Source organism: Microcaecilia unicolor, chromosome 3 (genome assembly GCF_901765095.1).
Source record: "Microcaecilia unicolor chromosome 3, aMicUni1.1, whole genome shotgun sequence".
NCBI classification, from domain to species: Eukaryota; Metazoa; Chordata; class Amphibia; order Gymnophiona; family Siphonopidae; genus Microcaecilia; species Microcaecilia unicolor.
This window is the reverse complement of record NC_044033.1, coordinates 188,429,041-188,445,532: the sequence shown is the minus strand read 5'-3', so window position 1 is coordinate 188,445,532 and position 16,492 is coordinate 188,429,041. Positions and strand designations below refer to the sequence as shown.

General features: G+C 49.1%; 1 protein-coding gene across 1 annotated transcript in view; it reads right to left on the bottom strand.

The window, feature by feature from the left end:
- Nucleotides 1–14,534: 14,534 nt before the first annotated feature.
- The window catches only part of DHH (desert hedgehog signaling molecule), a 65,912-nt gene continuing 63,954 nt past the window's right edge, over nucleotides 14,535–16,492 (bottom strand). Inside the window, exon 3 of the mRNA XM_030195248.1 lies at nucleotides 14,535–15,795. Within this exon, the coding sequence (XP_030051108.1) occupies nucleotides 15,125–15,795 (671 nt within the window). The 3' untranslated portion in view covers nucleotides 14,535–15,124. The remainder of the gene's footprint in view (nucleotides 15,796–16,492) is intronic.

Genomic DNA, 16,492 nt, shown 5'->3' with positions numbered 1-16,492 from the left:
AGCCCCGTGTTGTTCCAGCGCTATTTTTAAAGCACTGTTTGGAACAGCACGGGGCTTTTGATCATCTGCCCATGAGGATCTTAAGGCAGTGAAACAATGCGACAAGGCAGCGGTCATAATCAGAAGGATGCTAGGCTGCATAGAGAGATGCATGATCAGCAGAAGAAAGAAGCTGTTAATACCTCAGAACAAGTCATCAATGAGACCCTTCAGTTTTGGCAGGGCTGCCGAGAGGGGGGGACAGGGGAGACAAAATTCCCCGGGCCAGGGCCTCCGGGGGGGGGGGGGGGGGGGGCCCGTCACTGCCTCCGCAGTCCGGCCTGCCTGCCCTCCATTGCTCCCTGGCATTGAACTTAAGAGCCTCACCATCACCTTCGAAAGCGCAGCAAGCAGCGGCAGACCACTCCTTCCTTCTGTGTCCTGCCCTCACCTGACGTAACTTCTGCGAGGGTGGGACACGGAAGGAAGGAGTAGTCTGCCGCTGCTTGCTGCGCTTTCAAAGGTAAGGCGCTTAAGGTCAGTGCAGAGGGCCCGGGGGTGGAGAGAGGGCCCGGCACAGTGGCGGGTGGCAGGGGGGCCGGTGACCTCAGGTGGGGGGGCCCCGGGGGCAGCCTTGTCCCGGGCCTGGTCCAGTCTCTCGGCGGTCCTGAGTTTTGGAGGCTGTATCTTACTAAGGAGATAAAAAGAGTTGTAGCAGTTCAGACTAAAATGACATAGAGTTTGTAAATACCGTAGAGCAAGGGGTCTACAAATCCAGTCCTGGAGGTTCACAACCCAGCCTGGTTTTCAGGATTTCCACAATTAATATGTATGAGATCTATTTGCATGCAACGGAAGCAGTGAATGCAAATAGATCTCATACACAGTGGCGTTCCTAGGGTGGCTGACACCCGGGGCAGATCGCTGATGCGCCCCCCCCGGGTGCAGCACCCTCCCCACCCCCGGCGAAAGGACACCCCCCCAGGTGCATTTTTACCTGCTGGGGGGGGGGGGGTGCCGCGCGCCTGTCGGCTTCGCTCGTTTCATGCTCCTTCTGCCCCGGAACAGGAAGTAACCTGTTCCGGGGCAGAGGGAGCACGGAATGAACGGAGCCGACAGGCGCGCGGCACCCCACCAGCAGCGTGCACCTGGGGCGGACTGCCCCCCCCCCTTGGTACACCACTGCTCATACATATTCATCATGGAATTTCTGAAACCCAGGCTGGGTTGTGGACCCCTACTCTAGAGGAATAGGAAGGATACGGGAGAGAGATACATTTAAAAGGTATTAATTTGCAAACTAATCTTTTTACGGAGATGTGAAAGTGATATAACTAGAGGACATTAATTGAGGTTGCAGGGTTATAAACTTAGGAGCAAGATCAGGAAATACTTTTGCATGGGGATGGTGGTGGATGCCTGGAATACCCTCCCGGTGGAGGTGGTGGAGACTAAAACAGTGACAATTGAAAAAAAAAAAAATGTGTGGGATAAACATAGAGGATCCCTAAATAGAAAGAGGATGGAATCAAAATAAAACTTAAATGAGCTCATGACTGTTGATGTGTTTTGATGGGCAGGAGTGGTGCTTAGCAACTCCAGTGGTTTGGAAGTAAGGCCAAGGCCTGGCAGGGCCGCCGAGAGCGGGGGCAAGATTCCCCCGGGCCCAGCCTCCAAGGGGGGGCCTGACACTGGAGTCTGTCTCTCTCCTGCTGCTGATGGGATTCGGGTGATTGTCCTGATAGGAGCAGGAGAAAGGCAGGCTCTGGGCTCCCCCTTAGAGGCCAGGGAGAATCAGACAGGATTCCCAATTGGATTCGGGGCCCCTGGTTTGGCTGGTGGGGGGGTCCCCAAGCCGGTTTCCTCCAGCGCTGCACTGTTCTCCGCTGCATTGCCTGCCCTCCTGCTCAGTGCTTTCCCTCATGATGTGCATGCTTGGTTTTTGAGCATGCACAACATGAGGGGAAGTACTGAGCAGGGCAGACAATGTTGTGGAGAACAATGCTAGAGGAAGGTTTCTGCTGGCAGGGCTTGGGGACCCCCACCAACCAAGGTATATGGAGTTGCAGCAGGGGCAGGGAGTAGGGGCAAAATGTGCCCATCACTTTCGGTTCCGCCCCCCCCCCCAATCTTTCAAGTTTGGCAACACGTATGCAGGGTTGGTCTGAATGAGACAGCGAGGGAGGGGTGGCAACTGCAACTGCGTCCTAAGTGGGGGGGGGGCCTGGGGGCAGCGGCGATTCTGCCCCAGCTCTGTCTCACGGTGGCCCTGAGGCCTGGTGTCCTGGTTTGTGTCCTGAAAATGGCTAATACCGATCAGCATCAAGTGTACATATTTTATATCACATGCTACAAGTGCAGGTCCTGTGTATCAGTGGGGGACGAAAAGATACATTAAAGTTGAAATTAGGAAGTAAAATATTGTTAGTTAGCAATATCATTGGTTTGTGTATTGATAATTCTGGTTCGCAAAATCATTTACGGAGAAGCCTCATGATACATGACAGAGCTCATAGACCTACCAACCAGAAACACATCAAGATCAACACGAACACGCCTAAATCTCCATCACCCAAGCTGCAAAGGACTCAAATACAAATCAACCTATGCATCCAGCTTCTCCTATATAAGCACACAACTATGGAACGCATTACCAAAAGCCGTGAAAACAACATATAACCACCTGAAATTCCGGAAATTACTAAAAACTAACTTGTTCAAAAAGGCATACCCAAACGATCCAACTTAAATGCCTTAACCCAACAACACAACAAAACCAAAGATCATACTGGACATAATGGACATTACCTAACTCTTCTTCTTACAACTCCCCAATGTCCAATGTGTCTATCACTCATGAACTTTACTTTACCACAACCTCACTTTGTATTTGTTATAACCGGTATTGGCGATCGCCTCTACGGTACCATGTAAGCCACATTGAGCCTGCAAATAAGTGGGAAAATGTGGGATACAAATGTAACAAATAAATGAATAAAATAATGAATGAAACTATGCCTGCAGCCATAATATAGCCATTCTTTGGACTAATGGTATGATGTGGTGGTGTTGTGTTCAAAGATTGCTTGGTATATAACGGCCTATGTGAAGCTGGCATGGTGGCAAATTGCTGACTGCCCTGCTTCTGATGCCAGTTTTTAATCAAGAATGAGCACAACCTGCACAGGGTGACGGGGGCAGCTCTGACCACCTTGTTGGGCAGACTGGATGGGCCGTCATTTACTATGAATGTTACTATGTATAGCGTGCTTTAAATATTAAATATTTGTGCACACACACACACACGGCAATTTCCAATAATTTACCCAGGTAATAGACTATTTAAAACTTGGCTATCCTCCCTGCTTTTACAAGTAGACTTTAAAGGTTTTTTGAGTCTGTGGCTGACTCAACCCTATCTCTCACCTAACCCACACCAACCTCATCCTGTGAGACTGTCACTGAAATGCTTTGATGTTTCACTTATACAGGGCTTTTTTTGAGGGGGTACTTGGGGGTACTGAGTACCGGCACCTTTTCCACTGACTGCTAAAATTGACCCATGGACCCCAAGTTATAATGATAGATCTCAGGCTCTACACACCAATTCTGTCTTGTCATAGATTCTGTGACTGGTTGCAGGGGGCCTGGCTATTATGGGGTGGGTCCCTCAGTGATCACCCCACTCCTGAAGGGTGGCCTAGCATTTGAGTACCAGAATCTTTTTTGGTAAAAAAACCCACGCTGCACTTATATATACTGTTATTTATCAACATTTGCTTGTTTCTGATCTGATGAAGAAGGGCTACCTTCAAAAGCTAATCAAAAAATGTATTAACAGGGCCACCGGGGGTGGGGGGCAAAATTCCCCAGGCCTCCAAGGGGGGCCTGGTGCTGGGGTCTCTCTCTCTCTCTCCTGCTCCTGCTGGGACACGAATGATCGCATCCTGACAGGAGCAGGAGAGAGAAAACTCCAGCGCCTGCCCCCCTTGAAGGCTGGGGAGGACCCGGAGCTTTCTCCAGCACTGCTGTTCTACCCATTGCTGAGCGGTTGCTTTTCCCCTCAGGCACGCATGCTCAGTTTTGAAAAGCAGGCGCAGGGGCAGGCAGTCTGCACTGGAGGAAGACGTCTTCTGCTGGTGGGGCCTCGGGATCTCTGCCAGCCAAGGTATTTCAGCAGCGGCAGCGATGGGGGTCGTCAGCAGATGACGATTTAGGGGGGACGCAGAGCAGAGGCCCTGTCCCAGGCCCGGTGGCAGCAGCCCTGCCCCGGGCCCAGTTCAGTCTCTCGGCGGCCCTGTGTATTAAGTTAGTCCAATAAAAATGGTTTCATTTTATTTTATTTTCTCTGTTTTATTTTATTTCTATTGATTACCTTTTTTTTTTTTTTTTTAAATCTGGCTGCAGTTGCTATTGCCATGCTTGGTGACTCCCTAATCCAGCTAGTAGTTAAGGTAACCCTGGCAGTTTCTCTCCTTTCCCCCAGGATTATAGAAGGTTTTTTCTGCTCATTATTTAGTGGGAAGTATTTGATTTTCTCTGTCTGCTCTGGAAAATGTGCACCTGTAATACCTGTGCATACTGCATAGTACAAGAGGAAATGCATTTCTGCTTCCAATTTCTCCACTGCTGCATTGCAAACAGGGTTTGGCTTCTTGGGGTTTCCAGTTCAGTTTTGTCTGCATAGTTCCAATCTGTCTTCACTTATTCTGTGTTTGCTGAAGAAGGTCTGTCTGTGCTTTGCATGTGTGGCTAAGATGAAATAGCAGTCCAACATGTTCTTGCTTCCAATCCACACCTCCCAATATGAGGCTTATTGGAGAACACATTCCAGTCTTTGCACTGTTGCCTTTCATCGGCAGGGCTGTTGCAGCATGAGGTTTAGGAGTTAGTGCTGTTCTGCTACATAGGTACCGAGTGTGTTTTTTTTGCTGAATTTTTATATTACTGTTACAATTCCCTATGCCCCAGCTCCGCTCTCTTAATGATTTCCGGTTCGTTTTCCCAAGTTCTAGAAATGCACAACTTGAATCAACCAGGCACTGTGCTTTCTATTCTCTTCCCCTTCCTATTCCATTTGAGCAATGTTTTAAAACATTTATAGAAGATTTAACTCTTTAAAAGAATACAAATTTGAAGTGGCTGATCCCTGTTGCCCTTATGGTTTGTTCCTTTTTTCCTTTTCTTACCCAGACTTGCCCTTTTCCCATATTTACTCTTAGGTATGGATGAGTATGATATGACTGTGTATTCTTTCCTGTCACGATTTGTAGTTCCTTTCTGATTATCTCTTTGTATTTTTAATTTTGGAGGCCGCTGTGATCTACCAGTTAGGTCTGGTAGTATATCAAGCACAAATAAACCATAAAGGAGTTTGTGTTGCTATTACTGAGATGACACCAATATTAAAAAAAAAAAAAACAACACCCCCCCCCCCCCCCAAACACGGGAAAGCATCTTAGTTCTAGGGGGTATGAGTGGAGCTGGAGGTGTAGAGTTTCTACTGGGGTTCTCTTCTCATTCTGTATAGGTTGCGATTAGGGATAGACCCCAGACCTCATAAGGCAAAGACTCCTACACCCTTTTACACAACAGCCAGCCCTTCTCTACAGGAGCTTATCACAGCAAGGGGTCCTTCCCCCTCTTCCACCCTCATCCAAGCCCCATTATTATAGCACAGGCTCCCTCTTTTACAGATCTCAGTCATCTGAAAATCTAGTGTGCAGTGCTCCTGGGGAAGGAGGGCAGGGTGCATGCTGATGGACTCTGCCCCTGATCTGGGTCCCCACTCTCTTATCACGTTGGGATTAGGGGCTGTAAATCTACAGTTAGCTTTCTTGCTGTACTGGCTAATCACCTTTACCAGTCTTTAGATAAGTGCATTCCTTTTGGGTTTAAATACTGCTTTGCTTTGGAAGAGGGGGAAGGGTTTTATTTCATGGACTTTTCATCCTTGGTCTTATGCAGGCATGTATGGAGGCTAAGACAGGACAAAGGAACAAGAGACTAGGCCACAGGAGCAGGCTGTGCTGGATGGGGGTTCCTTAAGACTCAGGGCCTAATACACAAAGCTTCTCGGGCCAGCAACGTGCGTTTTTGACCAGCTCTAGCCAGTTTAGAGAGCACGGTATTCTGCAAGATATGCACAAAGGGGTTTTGTGGGCTGTTTTCTGTTCGCAGTAGCAGACAACAGAAGTCATACGTGCATGAGCTGATCAAATGTGCATACCGAGCAATGCACAACCGTTTCTGAGCGATGCAGAGAAAGGAACGCTTACCCTTTAATGCTGAAATTTTTATGGGAGGGCCGGAGCTGTTATTTCAGTGTCCAGGACTGCAAAGATGAAAGGAGGTGGTGGCTCAGAAGTCTCTGGTCTGGCTTTATCTCTCTCTAGTCACCTGTTTTTGCCTATAACCAATGTCCCTCTCTTTGCCCTTAGCCTTCCCTCCTCTTCTTGCTGCTGTGCCACATGTGTCCACTACAACCGGGTCCTGCCTCTGCCATGCACCTCTCTGCAGGGGAATCCTCATGTCCGGGGGAATTCTGGATCCCTGCCCACTTGCAGCATCGTTCCACTGGCTCCCTGGCTGTACTGCTGCCGAGGGACAGATTGGGCAGGTTCAGCTGCAGGTCTTTAGTAGCTGTGGGATTTTTGAGCAGGGAATGCGAGTGCTGCTGCTCGGCCCAAGAAACACCTGGGGAGACAGACGGAAAAAAAAAAAAAAAAAAGCTACTCATGGGGTTATATACGTGTATGAAAGTCATGATGCTGTGGAAGGCTGTTCTGGGCATGTGCAAGGCAGCCACCTTTAGCTATTGGCTTGAACCTGCACACTAAAAGCCCATGCAGTTCATTTGCGTATGCTTATTTTTGAGAATCACCCGCTATTTCCACCTCTGTAATTGTTACTGGGGTGGAAATAGCGGGCGGTTCTTTCTGGGGACATCGGGTTCTCAATCCTAAATGTCTATGAGCAAGAAAAGGGTGAACAGTGCCATCTTTGCCCCAGGCAAGCTAATCATTACCAGGACCCGAGAGTGCCCCATCCCACTTCCTTGCACTGTTCCACAAACATAAACATATGCTGTAAGGAGGCCACAAGAATTTTGCCCATGACCTGCTCTCATTATCCCCCTGCTCTTCAAAGCTATTTAGCCAGCCAGACCGGTCAAATAGTATATCGGCAGCTAACTGCTACTATTCAGCAGGACATGTATATATAAGTACATAAGTAATGCCACACTGAGAAAAGACCAAGGGTCCATCGAGCCCAGCATCCTGTCCACGACAGCGGCCAATCCAGGCCAAGGGCACCTGGCAAGCTTCCCAAACGTACAAACATTCTATACATGTTATTTCTGGAATTGTGGATTTTTCCCAAGTCCATTTAGTAGTGGTTTATGGACTTGTCCTTTAGGAAACCATCTAACCCCTTTTTAAACTCTGCTAAGCTAACTGCCTTCACCACGTTCTCCGGCAACGAATTCCAGAGTTTAATTATGAGTTGGGTGAAGAAACATTTTCTCCGATTTGTTTTAAATTTACTACACTGTAGTTTCATCGCATGCCCCCTAGTCCTAGAATTTTTGGAAAGCGTGTACAGACGCTTCACATCCACCTGTTCCACTCCACTCATTATTTTATATACCTCTATCATGTCTCCCCTCAGCCGTCTCTTCTCCAAGCTGAAAAGCCCTAGCCTCCTTAGTCTTTCTTCATAGGGAAGTTGTCCCATCCCCGCTATCATTTTAGTCGCCCTTCGCTGCACGTTTTCCAATTCCACTATATCTTTCTTGAGATGCGGCGACCAGAATTGAACACAATACTCAAGGTGCGGTCGCACCATGGAGCGATACAACGGCATTATAACATCCTCACACCTGTTTTCCATACCTTTCCTAATAATACCCAACATTCTATTCACTTTCCGAGCCGCAGCAGCACACTGAGCAGAAGGTTTCAGTGTATTATCAACGACGACACCCAGATCCCTTTCTTGGTCCATAACTCCTAACGTGGAACCTTGCATGACGTAGCTATAATTTGGGTTCTTTTTTCCCACATGCATCACCTTGCACTTGCTCACATTAAACATCATCTGCCATTTAGCCGCCCAGTCTCGTAAGATAACTGGTTATCTCCACTGAATATTGCTGGTTAGCACCTAGTGAATAACCGGCTATATCACGCGATTTATCCTGTTAGATGTCGATATTCAGCGCCTAACCAGATAAGTTTAGCGGTCAAACAGGATCCCATAAATAGCTGGCCTATCTTTAACTGCTAAAAAGTTAACCAGTTAGCGGTGAATATTTTAGCGGTTTAAAATACTCCTGATATTCAATGCTGGTCACCGGAAACACTGGGTTTAACGCCAGCAGCAGACAGCAAAAGTGCTGCCTGCCACCGGCTAAATATCGGGTCCTATCTGTCCCTGATACAGAGAACAGGGCTCTGTATAGTCCATTCAGAAGCAGAGCAAAGTGCAACACAGGCATTAGCCATTGCAGAAATTCTCCGCCTCTTTTCTGTCCCACTCCTTTTCCTCTGTCCTTTTCTCTCCCTCGCCCCCTCCACTTGACCTTCATCATGTAAATGTGAAAAAGGAATGTAAAATGAGATTAAAACTGCAAAGCGATGGCCGAAAGCCAGAAGAGCATGGAAGGAAAAGGACGCCAGGTCAGAGAGGCAGAACTCTGGGCAGCATTTCTGGAAGAGCGAGTCAGAATCCCAACCAGGAAATATCTCTTTGCAGTACAAGAAACAATGGATGCCAATACCAGAGGGGGTTACAGGAGGACAGAGGGAGCTCTAGGCCAGGGGCATAACCTTGTGGTTGGAGAGGCCAAACAAACCAATCTCCAGCCCCACCCTCAAGCTCTCTAGTTGCTGCTGTGTTGGGCAAAATATTGGTGGGACCGTAGGGTTACCATATCGCTCCAGGAAGAGGAGGACAGATTGAGCCAGTCTGGGTTTTACTTCCATTGCTTTCAATATAAATAAAATTTGAACTGGCTCAATCTGTCCTCCAGTGGCGTAGAAAGGGGGGGGGGGGGCGGTCCGCCCCGGGTGCACGCGCTGGGGGGGGGGGGGGGTGTCGGCTCGCTGGTTCTCTGCTCTTTCTGCCCTGGAACAGGTTACTTCCTGTTCTGGGGCAGAGAAAGCAGGGAAGCAGCAGAGCCGACGCAGCTCCCAGTGATGTGCACTGGGGGCGGATTGGCCCTCCCGCCTGCCCCCCGCTGCAAGGTAGGGTGTGTTTCGGGGAGGGGTGGGTTTAGGGGGGGGGCGCCGCGCCCTGCATCTGGGGAGGGGGGGGTGCGCAGCGGTGACCCACCCCGGGTGTCAGGCACCCTCGTTACGGCACTGCTGTCCTCTTTTGGTCCTCTGGCACAGCACATTTATTGCCTGTGCTCTGGGGTGAGAAAGAGGATGAAGTCTCTTTCAGTTTGGCAGATAAGCAGCAGCAAGAAAAGAGGTTCATCACAATGTGAACAAGAAAATAGCACACTGGGGGTAGAGCCAGTGCAAGAGTATTGGACGCCCTAGGCAAGCTATGTTTTACCCCACCCCCTCAAATAACTTTCAGGCCTGCGGCCTGCCCCCCAACAAACAAAACTTTGATAACTGAACTCAGTCATGAGCATTCCAAATCCCACAATCCTGTAAAATTGTAGAACCAGGTATCTATTGTTTTGCTTTGACTGCAGCTGTTCTTTGCTGCTGCTGCTGCTCTAGGCAACCACCTAGTCTTGCCTAATGGTTAAGCTGGCCTTGACTGGAGGTGAAAAGTTGAGAGACAGTTCCTCCTTCTATAAAATTAAGGCGCTGTAAGGGCATTATGACATTTATGGAGTAGTTGAAAGTGAGAGGAAGGGAGCAGAGGCATAGCTAGGTGAGTTGCCAGGGGAACAGCCGCTCTCACAAACTAACTTCCGACAGCACTGGTGCTTATTTTTCATGTGATCTGTGTTTAAAATACACGCCTGCGCCGTCAGCAGTCCACTCTCAACTCCCCCCCACCATGCCCTCAACCTGGCTACAGCGGCATACCAAGGGCGGGGCGGTGGGGGCAGTCTGCCCCAGGTGCATGCTGCTGGGGAGTGCAGAGAGCAGCCGCGCGCCTGTCGGCTCCGCTGGTTCCCTGCTCCCTCTGCCCCGGAACAGGTTACTTCCTGTTCCAGGGCACCGGGGGGTGGGGTGTCATTGCGCCGGGGGGGGGGGGGGGGGTGTCGTGCTGCACCCGGTGGGAGTGCACATCGGCGATCCGCCCCGGGTGGCAGCCGACCTAGGATCGTCACTGCCTGGCTATGCTACCGGAAGGGAGGCACACAGGGCAGGGAGCTCTGAATATAGAAGGGAGGGAGATAGGCTGGGTCCTGGGACATGGACTATTTGGGTGTATGTGTGTGTGTGTGGGGGGGGGGGGGGACAGGGATAGAAGTCTTCTCTCTCACCTCAGAGTTCACACCTTGTCAAATCAGCCCCTCATGGTCCCACTGGAGAACAAATTACTTTCCAAATCTGTTTCCATTTTCTTTTTTTTTTTGTTCCTGGTCACTCCCGTCCCTCAATTATGAGGGTCAAATGTAGTTTTTAAGAAGGGTGAAAGTGCTTGATGTGCATTGCACTGTAGGACAGGGGCCTTGGCTTTTGTCTACAGAAGGGATGGAGTTGATACTCTTAAGTAATGGTATATCAGAAGTTAAGATCCATGGTGGAAGAGACGGGCTCCAGGCACCTTAGAATTAACCTTTACTGTAATTCAGTTTTATTAAAACGAATGCATGAAATATTAATTGTTAAAATGTCACATTACATAAAGACAAACATTTCATCTTTAAATCCAGTGAGAGCCCAGGTCACTTAAATTATATTACAATTTATAAGTAGAAAAATAAAAACTCTTTAAGTGATTCAGGGCCAGAATGGGTTAAAAGTTCTATTATACAGTTTTATATTAAGCAGCAGCTAAAAAAATATACTCTTCATATTTTCCTCAGGTGAAAAGAGAACACATTGACTGAGTCCCCATCCCAAAAGAGGGAAAAGAATTTGAGATTATGTTTCAGTATCACCCACTGCACACATGAACAGCCCTTCTCCTTTGCACCTCACAGACACAGACCTGAGCAAGCTGGAGTCAGAGATACAAGACACATAGACAGCTGTATTTATACAACAGAGTGCTAAAATTTAAACCCTTCCACTTCTTAGGGTCACGCCATCACCAGTGTCTCACATACTCAAGTTTATCCTTGTGCTTATGAGCATCAAGATTGTTAAATAATTTATGAGGATTGCAACTGGGCTTTCTGGGGGGGGGGGGGGGGGGGGGGGGGGGATGTCTAACACACAGAAGTCACCTCCCCACTCCCACCCCCCAAAAATAAAATTGAAGTTGTTATCTGCATCCAGTGTCTGTTCTTCTGACCCTTTCCCATCCCTCAGAGTCCCTCTCATTCAGGTAGCCAATATTTATTTTAATTTTAAAAAGCCCCAGCACACTAGCCTTCTGTTGTACTCTGTAAAATCTTTAGGTTTTTTTTTTTTGACATATGACATTACTCAATCCTGCATTATCTCCCCGAGGAGTAGCCTAGTAGTTACTGCAGTGGACCTTGATCCTGGGGAACTGAGTTCAATTCCCACTGCAGCTCCTTGTGGCTCTAGGCAAGTCACTTAACCCTCCATTGCCCTTGGTACAAAATAAGTACCTGAATATATGTAAACTGCTTTGAATGTAGTTGCAAAAAACCTCAGAAAGATGGTATACCAAGTCCCATTTACCTTTCCAAGTGCTCCATCCCTGGTCCTTGCCTTAAACTGTCTCACCCTTTGTGCTTCCTTTTGGTTTCTCTGTCCTTGCCTGTGTTTTGATCTAGATCTTTCTCATTTCTCCACTTATGGTTAGAGCAGCAGGCTGAGGAGCTGACGCTCAAGGGGTTGTGGTAGAGTCTTCACTCAACCACAAAACTAACCCAGAAAAATTGCCACAGCATGCTCAAAGTAATGCTGTATTAAAATCACAGCAGTGGTCTGCTGCTCAGCCCTAAATGTCAACTTTCCTATCAGTACCTGGCTCAGGCACTCAAGGAAAGCTGACAAAGAAAAAAAACACACACACACACTCATGAGTCCCTTACCCCCAACCTGACACCTCTTTCCATCCCCCCAAACATATACTTGGTGTCTAGTGGCCCCTACAAAGCCAACCTCTCCTTATCCCCAGACATTTAAAAATAAAAATACCTGGTGGTTCAGTGGCTGCCCCTGCCCATGTGCAAAAAACAAAACTAAACAAAAAAAGCCCTGGTGGTTGAGTGAACCCCTTCGGGCACAAATATGCCCTGCTGGTCTAGCAGCAGCCCACCTCCAGACCTCGTATGAGGCAGCAGTGATGCCCACTCACTCCAGGCACCATCATATTCAAAACTGCCCCACACAGTGGGACGCACACTGGATGGCTGGCCTCCCTGCCGAGCCTCGGTGGGCTCTTCCCAGCCTATGATAAAGGCTGGCTGGCTGGCTGGCTCCCCCGCCACCCTCGAGCCTCAGTGGGCCCTTCTCAGCCCATGGTAAAGGCTGGTTGGCTCCCCCACTGCTCCCGAACCTCGGTGGGCCCTCCCTATGCCTAACTGAGCATGCCCTGGTTGAGGGGTTTCTTCGGGGCAGGAAAGAACCCTACTCTTTCCTGCCTGCTACTGCTCTCTGGCTAGTGCCACTGCTTCTTCAAAATGTCCACAGAGACTTCAAGCGGTAATGTCATGAGACTGGCACCAGCCCAGAGCAGCGGTAGCAGGCAAGAAAGAGAAGGGAAGGAGTTCTTTCCTGCCTCAAAAAGGTACTCCCATGCAGCTCCTCCTCCTCTTCCTCTTCCTACCTAGGGTTACCATATTTGCCATGACAAAAAAAAAGAGGACACAAAATATAATTCAGCCACGCCCGTCACACCCCCACCCTATCACACCCCTGCCCCCTATCATACCCCACCCAGTAGTGTTCTGACCCTAGCTGACACCCGAGGTGGATCGCCGATGCGCCCCCCCCCCCCCCCGTCGAAATGAAACCTCTCCCCCCCGACCCCCCCCCGTGTGCACGCCGCTGGGGGGGGTGCCGCGGCGCGCGCCTGTTGCCCTGTCTCCAAGTTCGCAATTCGCATGTGTTCACTGCTCCCTCTGAGTCTGCCCCGGAACAGGAAGTAACCTGTTCCGGGGCAGACTCAGAGGGAGCAGTGAACACATGCGAATTGCGAACTCAGACTGAGACAGGGCAACAGGCGCGTGCCGCAGCACTCCCCCAGTGGCGTGCACCCGGGGCGGACCGCCCCCACCGCCCCCCACTTGGTACGCCACTGATCTCACCTCCTGTCACACAGTGTCGTCTTGACCCCACAAAGAAAGCCAGATTCCCTCCTTCTCCCCTCATGCATGTCCCCTGTCCAATTTTTTTCCACCTCCCTTCACCCACCCACATGACTCCATTCACACCCCTCTGCTCCTGTACCTTATCGTTGTGCCCTGGTGGTCTAGTAGTCTCTTTGGGGCAGGAAAGAGCCCCCTCTTCCTGCCTGGCACTGCTTCAACATGGCTGCCGAGAGTATCAAGTGGTGACCACACAAGACTTCTGCGGAAGGCGCACAAGGCCGCCACTTGAACTGACTGGAGGTAAAAGGTTGGGAGAGGGGGAGGTCAGGTTAAAGGGAGAGAAAGGGTGCTGCTAGCCACCTCTCTTCTCAAGCAACCCTTCTATGCAGTCGTGAAGTTTCCTACACTAAACACACATAAGAAACTTACTTTTTTTTTAAAAAAAGCATAGCTGTAGGATAATTAATAACCAAATTAAAATGCATTTTAACGTGGGCTGCCGTAATGGCTTCAGCACAAATCAATACCTACACTGAAACCATTTGACCAGTCCGTGCACAAGACCATGAGTGCAAACCCATGGTAGTTTTGTGTATTGGTCCCTGTGAATAAGAGAAACCTGATTCGAATCCCATTGCAGCACCTTGTGATCCTGGGTAAGTCACTTCACCCTCCTTTGCTTCATCTACAGACTCAGAAAAATAGCTCCTGTACCTGAATGTGCACCACTTCAGTGGCTTTCGGGCTTGCAGATGGTATATAAGAAGAATAATTAAATTGAATAATATTGTAGGATGGAAAACAAAAGGAGCAGATCGTGTAGAAATGAAATGCAATTTATTTAAACAATATAACAATATAGAGCCAGTGCTTCGGTTGCGTATCTCTGAATTTGTAAAATCAGAGATACGCGACCGAAGCACTGGCTCTATATCAGTGGACTATGTTTTGAAATCTCTGACCCAGCTGTTTTTTTCCAAACCAACCCTTGATGCATTTCTGCATTTTGCCTTCTATTTGGCAACAAAGGATTTTCTGTATAGCCCCTGAAGCAGCCCAGTTGGGCGAAACACGGCCTGTGTCGGGCTGTTTTGTACTCATATAAATATTGTTATATTGTTTAAATAAATTGCATTTCATTTCTACACGATCTGCTCCTTTTGTTTTCCATCTTGGAGTTTGCAGACCGTCTGCCTTCGTGCTTTCTTGGACCCTCCCTTTTGGGTAATATTGTAGGATACCATGGGCATTCTGGAGAAGGCAACGTTCAGTACCTGGACACTTGACCAGGTGACATTTGCTAGAGACCAAGGTACCAGTGCTTCCTGAGTATTTCTTAGTTGAGGGAGAGGGGAAGGGGAATGGAACGAACACCAAACTTTAGTGCATGTGGGAGCGGGGACTGAGGAACAGACTTCTCCAAGCAGAGGTCAGATATGGCAGGACAAGTTGACAGTGTTCTCTCCCAATTCTGCTAGAAGCAAGCCAAATAAATTAACAGTAGTAAGATCAGCAAGATTAACACATACCTGGGGAGGGCACTGCATTTCAGGAGATACCTCACATTAACCCCTGGCTAGTGATCTGCACCAAGCCAAGTTCCTTCCTAACACTTGCTCACAGGTAGGATGGTGCATCTTGACAGGATCACACACAGAGCTCCTTGCACCTGCATGCACCTCCCACCTCCACCTCTCCTCTCCCTTTCCTGAGCTGCCAGCTCCATTTTGTCTAAGCCAGATCTCCTGGATCATCTGATACAAGTGTGGTATAATTTCCCTAGGGGTAAAGCATATCCCTCCCTAGAAGCTTCTCTGCCAGTCTGTACAGAAATCTTGAGTACCAGTGCACCCCAGTAGTAGGGGGGCAGCCGTTCCCTGTTCCAAACACCCAGGCTGGAAGTAGTGACCTTATGGTATACAACAGCCTCAGAGGAGCAAAAGCCCAGTGTGCCCACTGGTGATTTTCCATCACTGCATAGCAGGATGCCAGCACACTGTTGACCAGCAGTGTGCCATGTGAGGTAAGTGGAGCATATACCCCCTGCCCTTCCTCCTGCCATACCCCCATAACTCGCACAGGATATGCAGTCCTGCTCCCTTCATGGTGCACTAGTACCAAATCACCCACTCGCACCCGGCTGGCAAACACAGGGTTAAAGTCTTCAGAGCTATTGGCTGTCCCACTAGCCACAAAGACCAGGTGTGAGGGCGTCAAGATCAGTGTCTGCCTGGGTCCCTCTGGCTGTATAGCAATAAAGGACATCCTAAGCTGAACGTCCCAGTCCAAGAAGAGCAGCACCTCTGTTGGAACTAGCCGGCCTGTTCCATCACTGGTGAGGATCCAGTCCCCATAGCGGAGATCAGCCACACCCTTCCTCGCTCCATTCTGCAGCGTCACCATCGCAGTACCAGGGAAACAGCCCCCACTCCGGATTGCCACTGAATTGTCTGAAAATAGGAGACAGCAATGAGGAAACTCAGAGAAAAATCTGTCCTGCAGAAGGGTTATAAGACATTCAAAATTTTCCGTCCAGGCTCATCCAATAGCTCAATCTACTAAAGGGGAGGAGAGGGGACAGGATGGGACTTGAAATATTTCCTCTCTATGGTTACAATCCTTCATTCTTATATCCTACACACACATATTATAAAGGTACTTATTTTTGTACCTGAGGCAATGGAGGGTTAAGTGACTTGACCAGAGTTACAAGGAGCTGCAGTGGGAATCAAACCTGGTTCGCAGGCCACTGCACTAACCATTAGGCTATGCCTCCACTCTTGAGCTGGGCTTGGGAATACTGCAAAAGCTGTATAAATGCCTCTTTTGGGGGTGGGGGTGGGATGGTTTCAGCCATAGCTATCGCTACACCTCCCAAAATAGCTTGCATTGCATCAGGCAAGTGGTTCAGTATTTTTCACCTGCCTTCCCCTGGAGGTGCAGCATCTTTCCCTCTCTCTCACTCCCCCTCCCCCATAGTCTGGTAGCTCTCTATTCCCTTCCTCCTCCCCCCCCAACCTTTGGGTATGTTGGTGGCAGCATCAGCCATTGAGGCAGGCCAGTAGTATACCAAGGGTAGGGAAGTGGGGGTGGTTCACCCCGGGTGCAGGCAGCAAAGGGCTGCACGGATCAGTCAAGTGGCTGTCG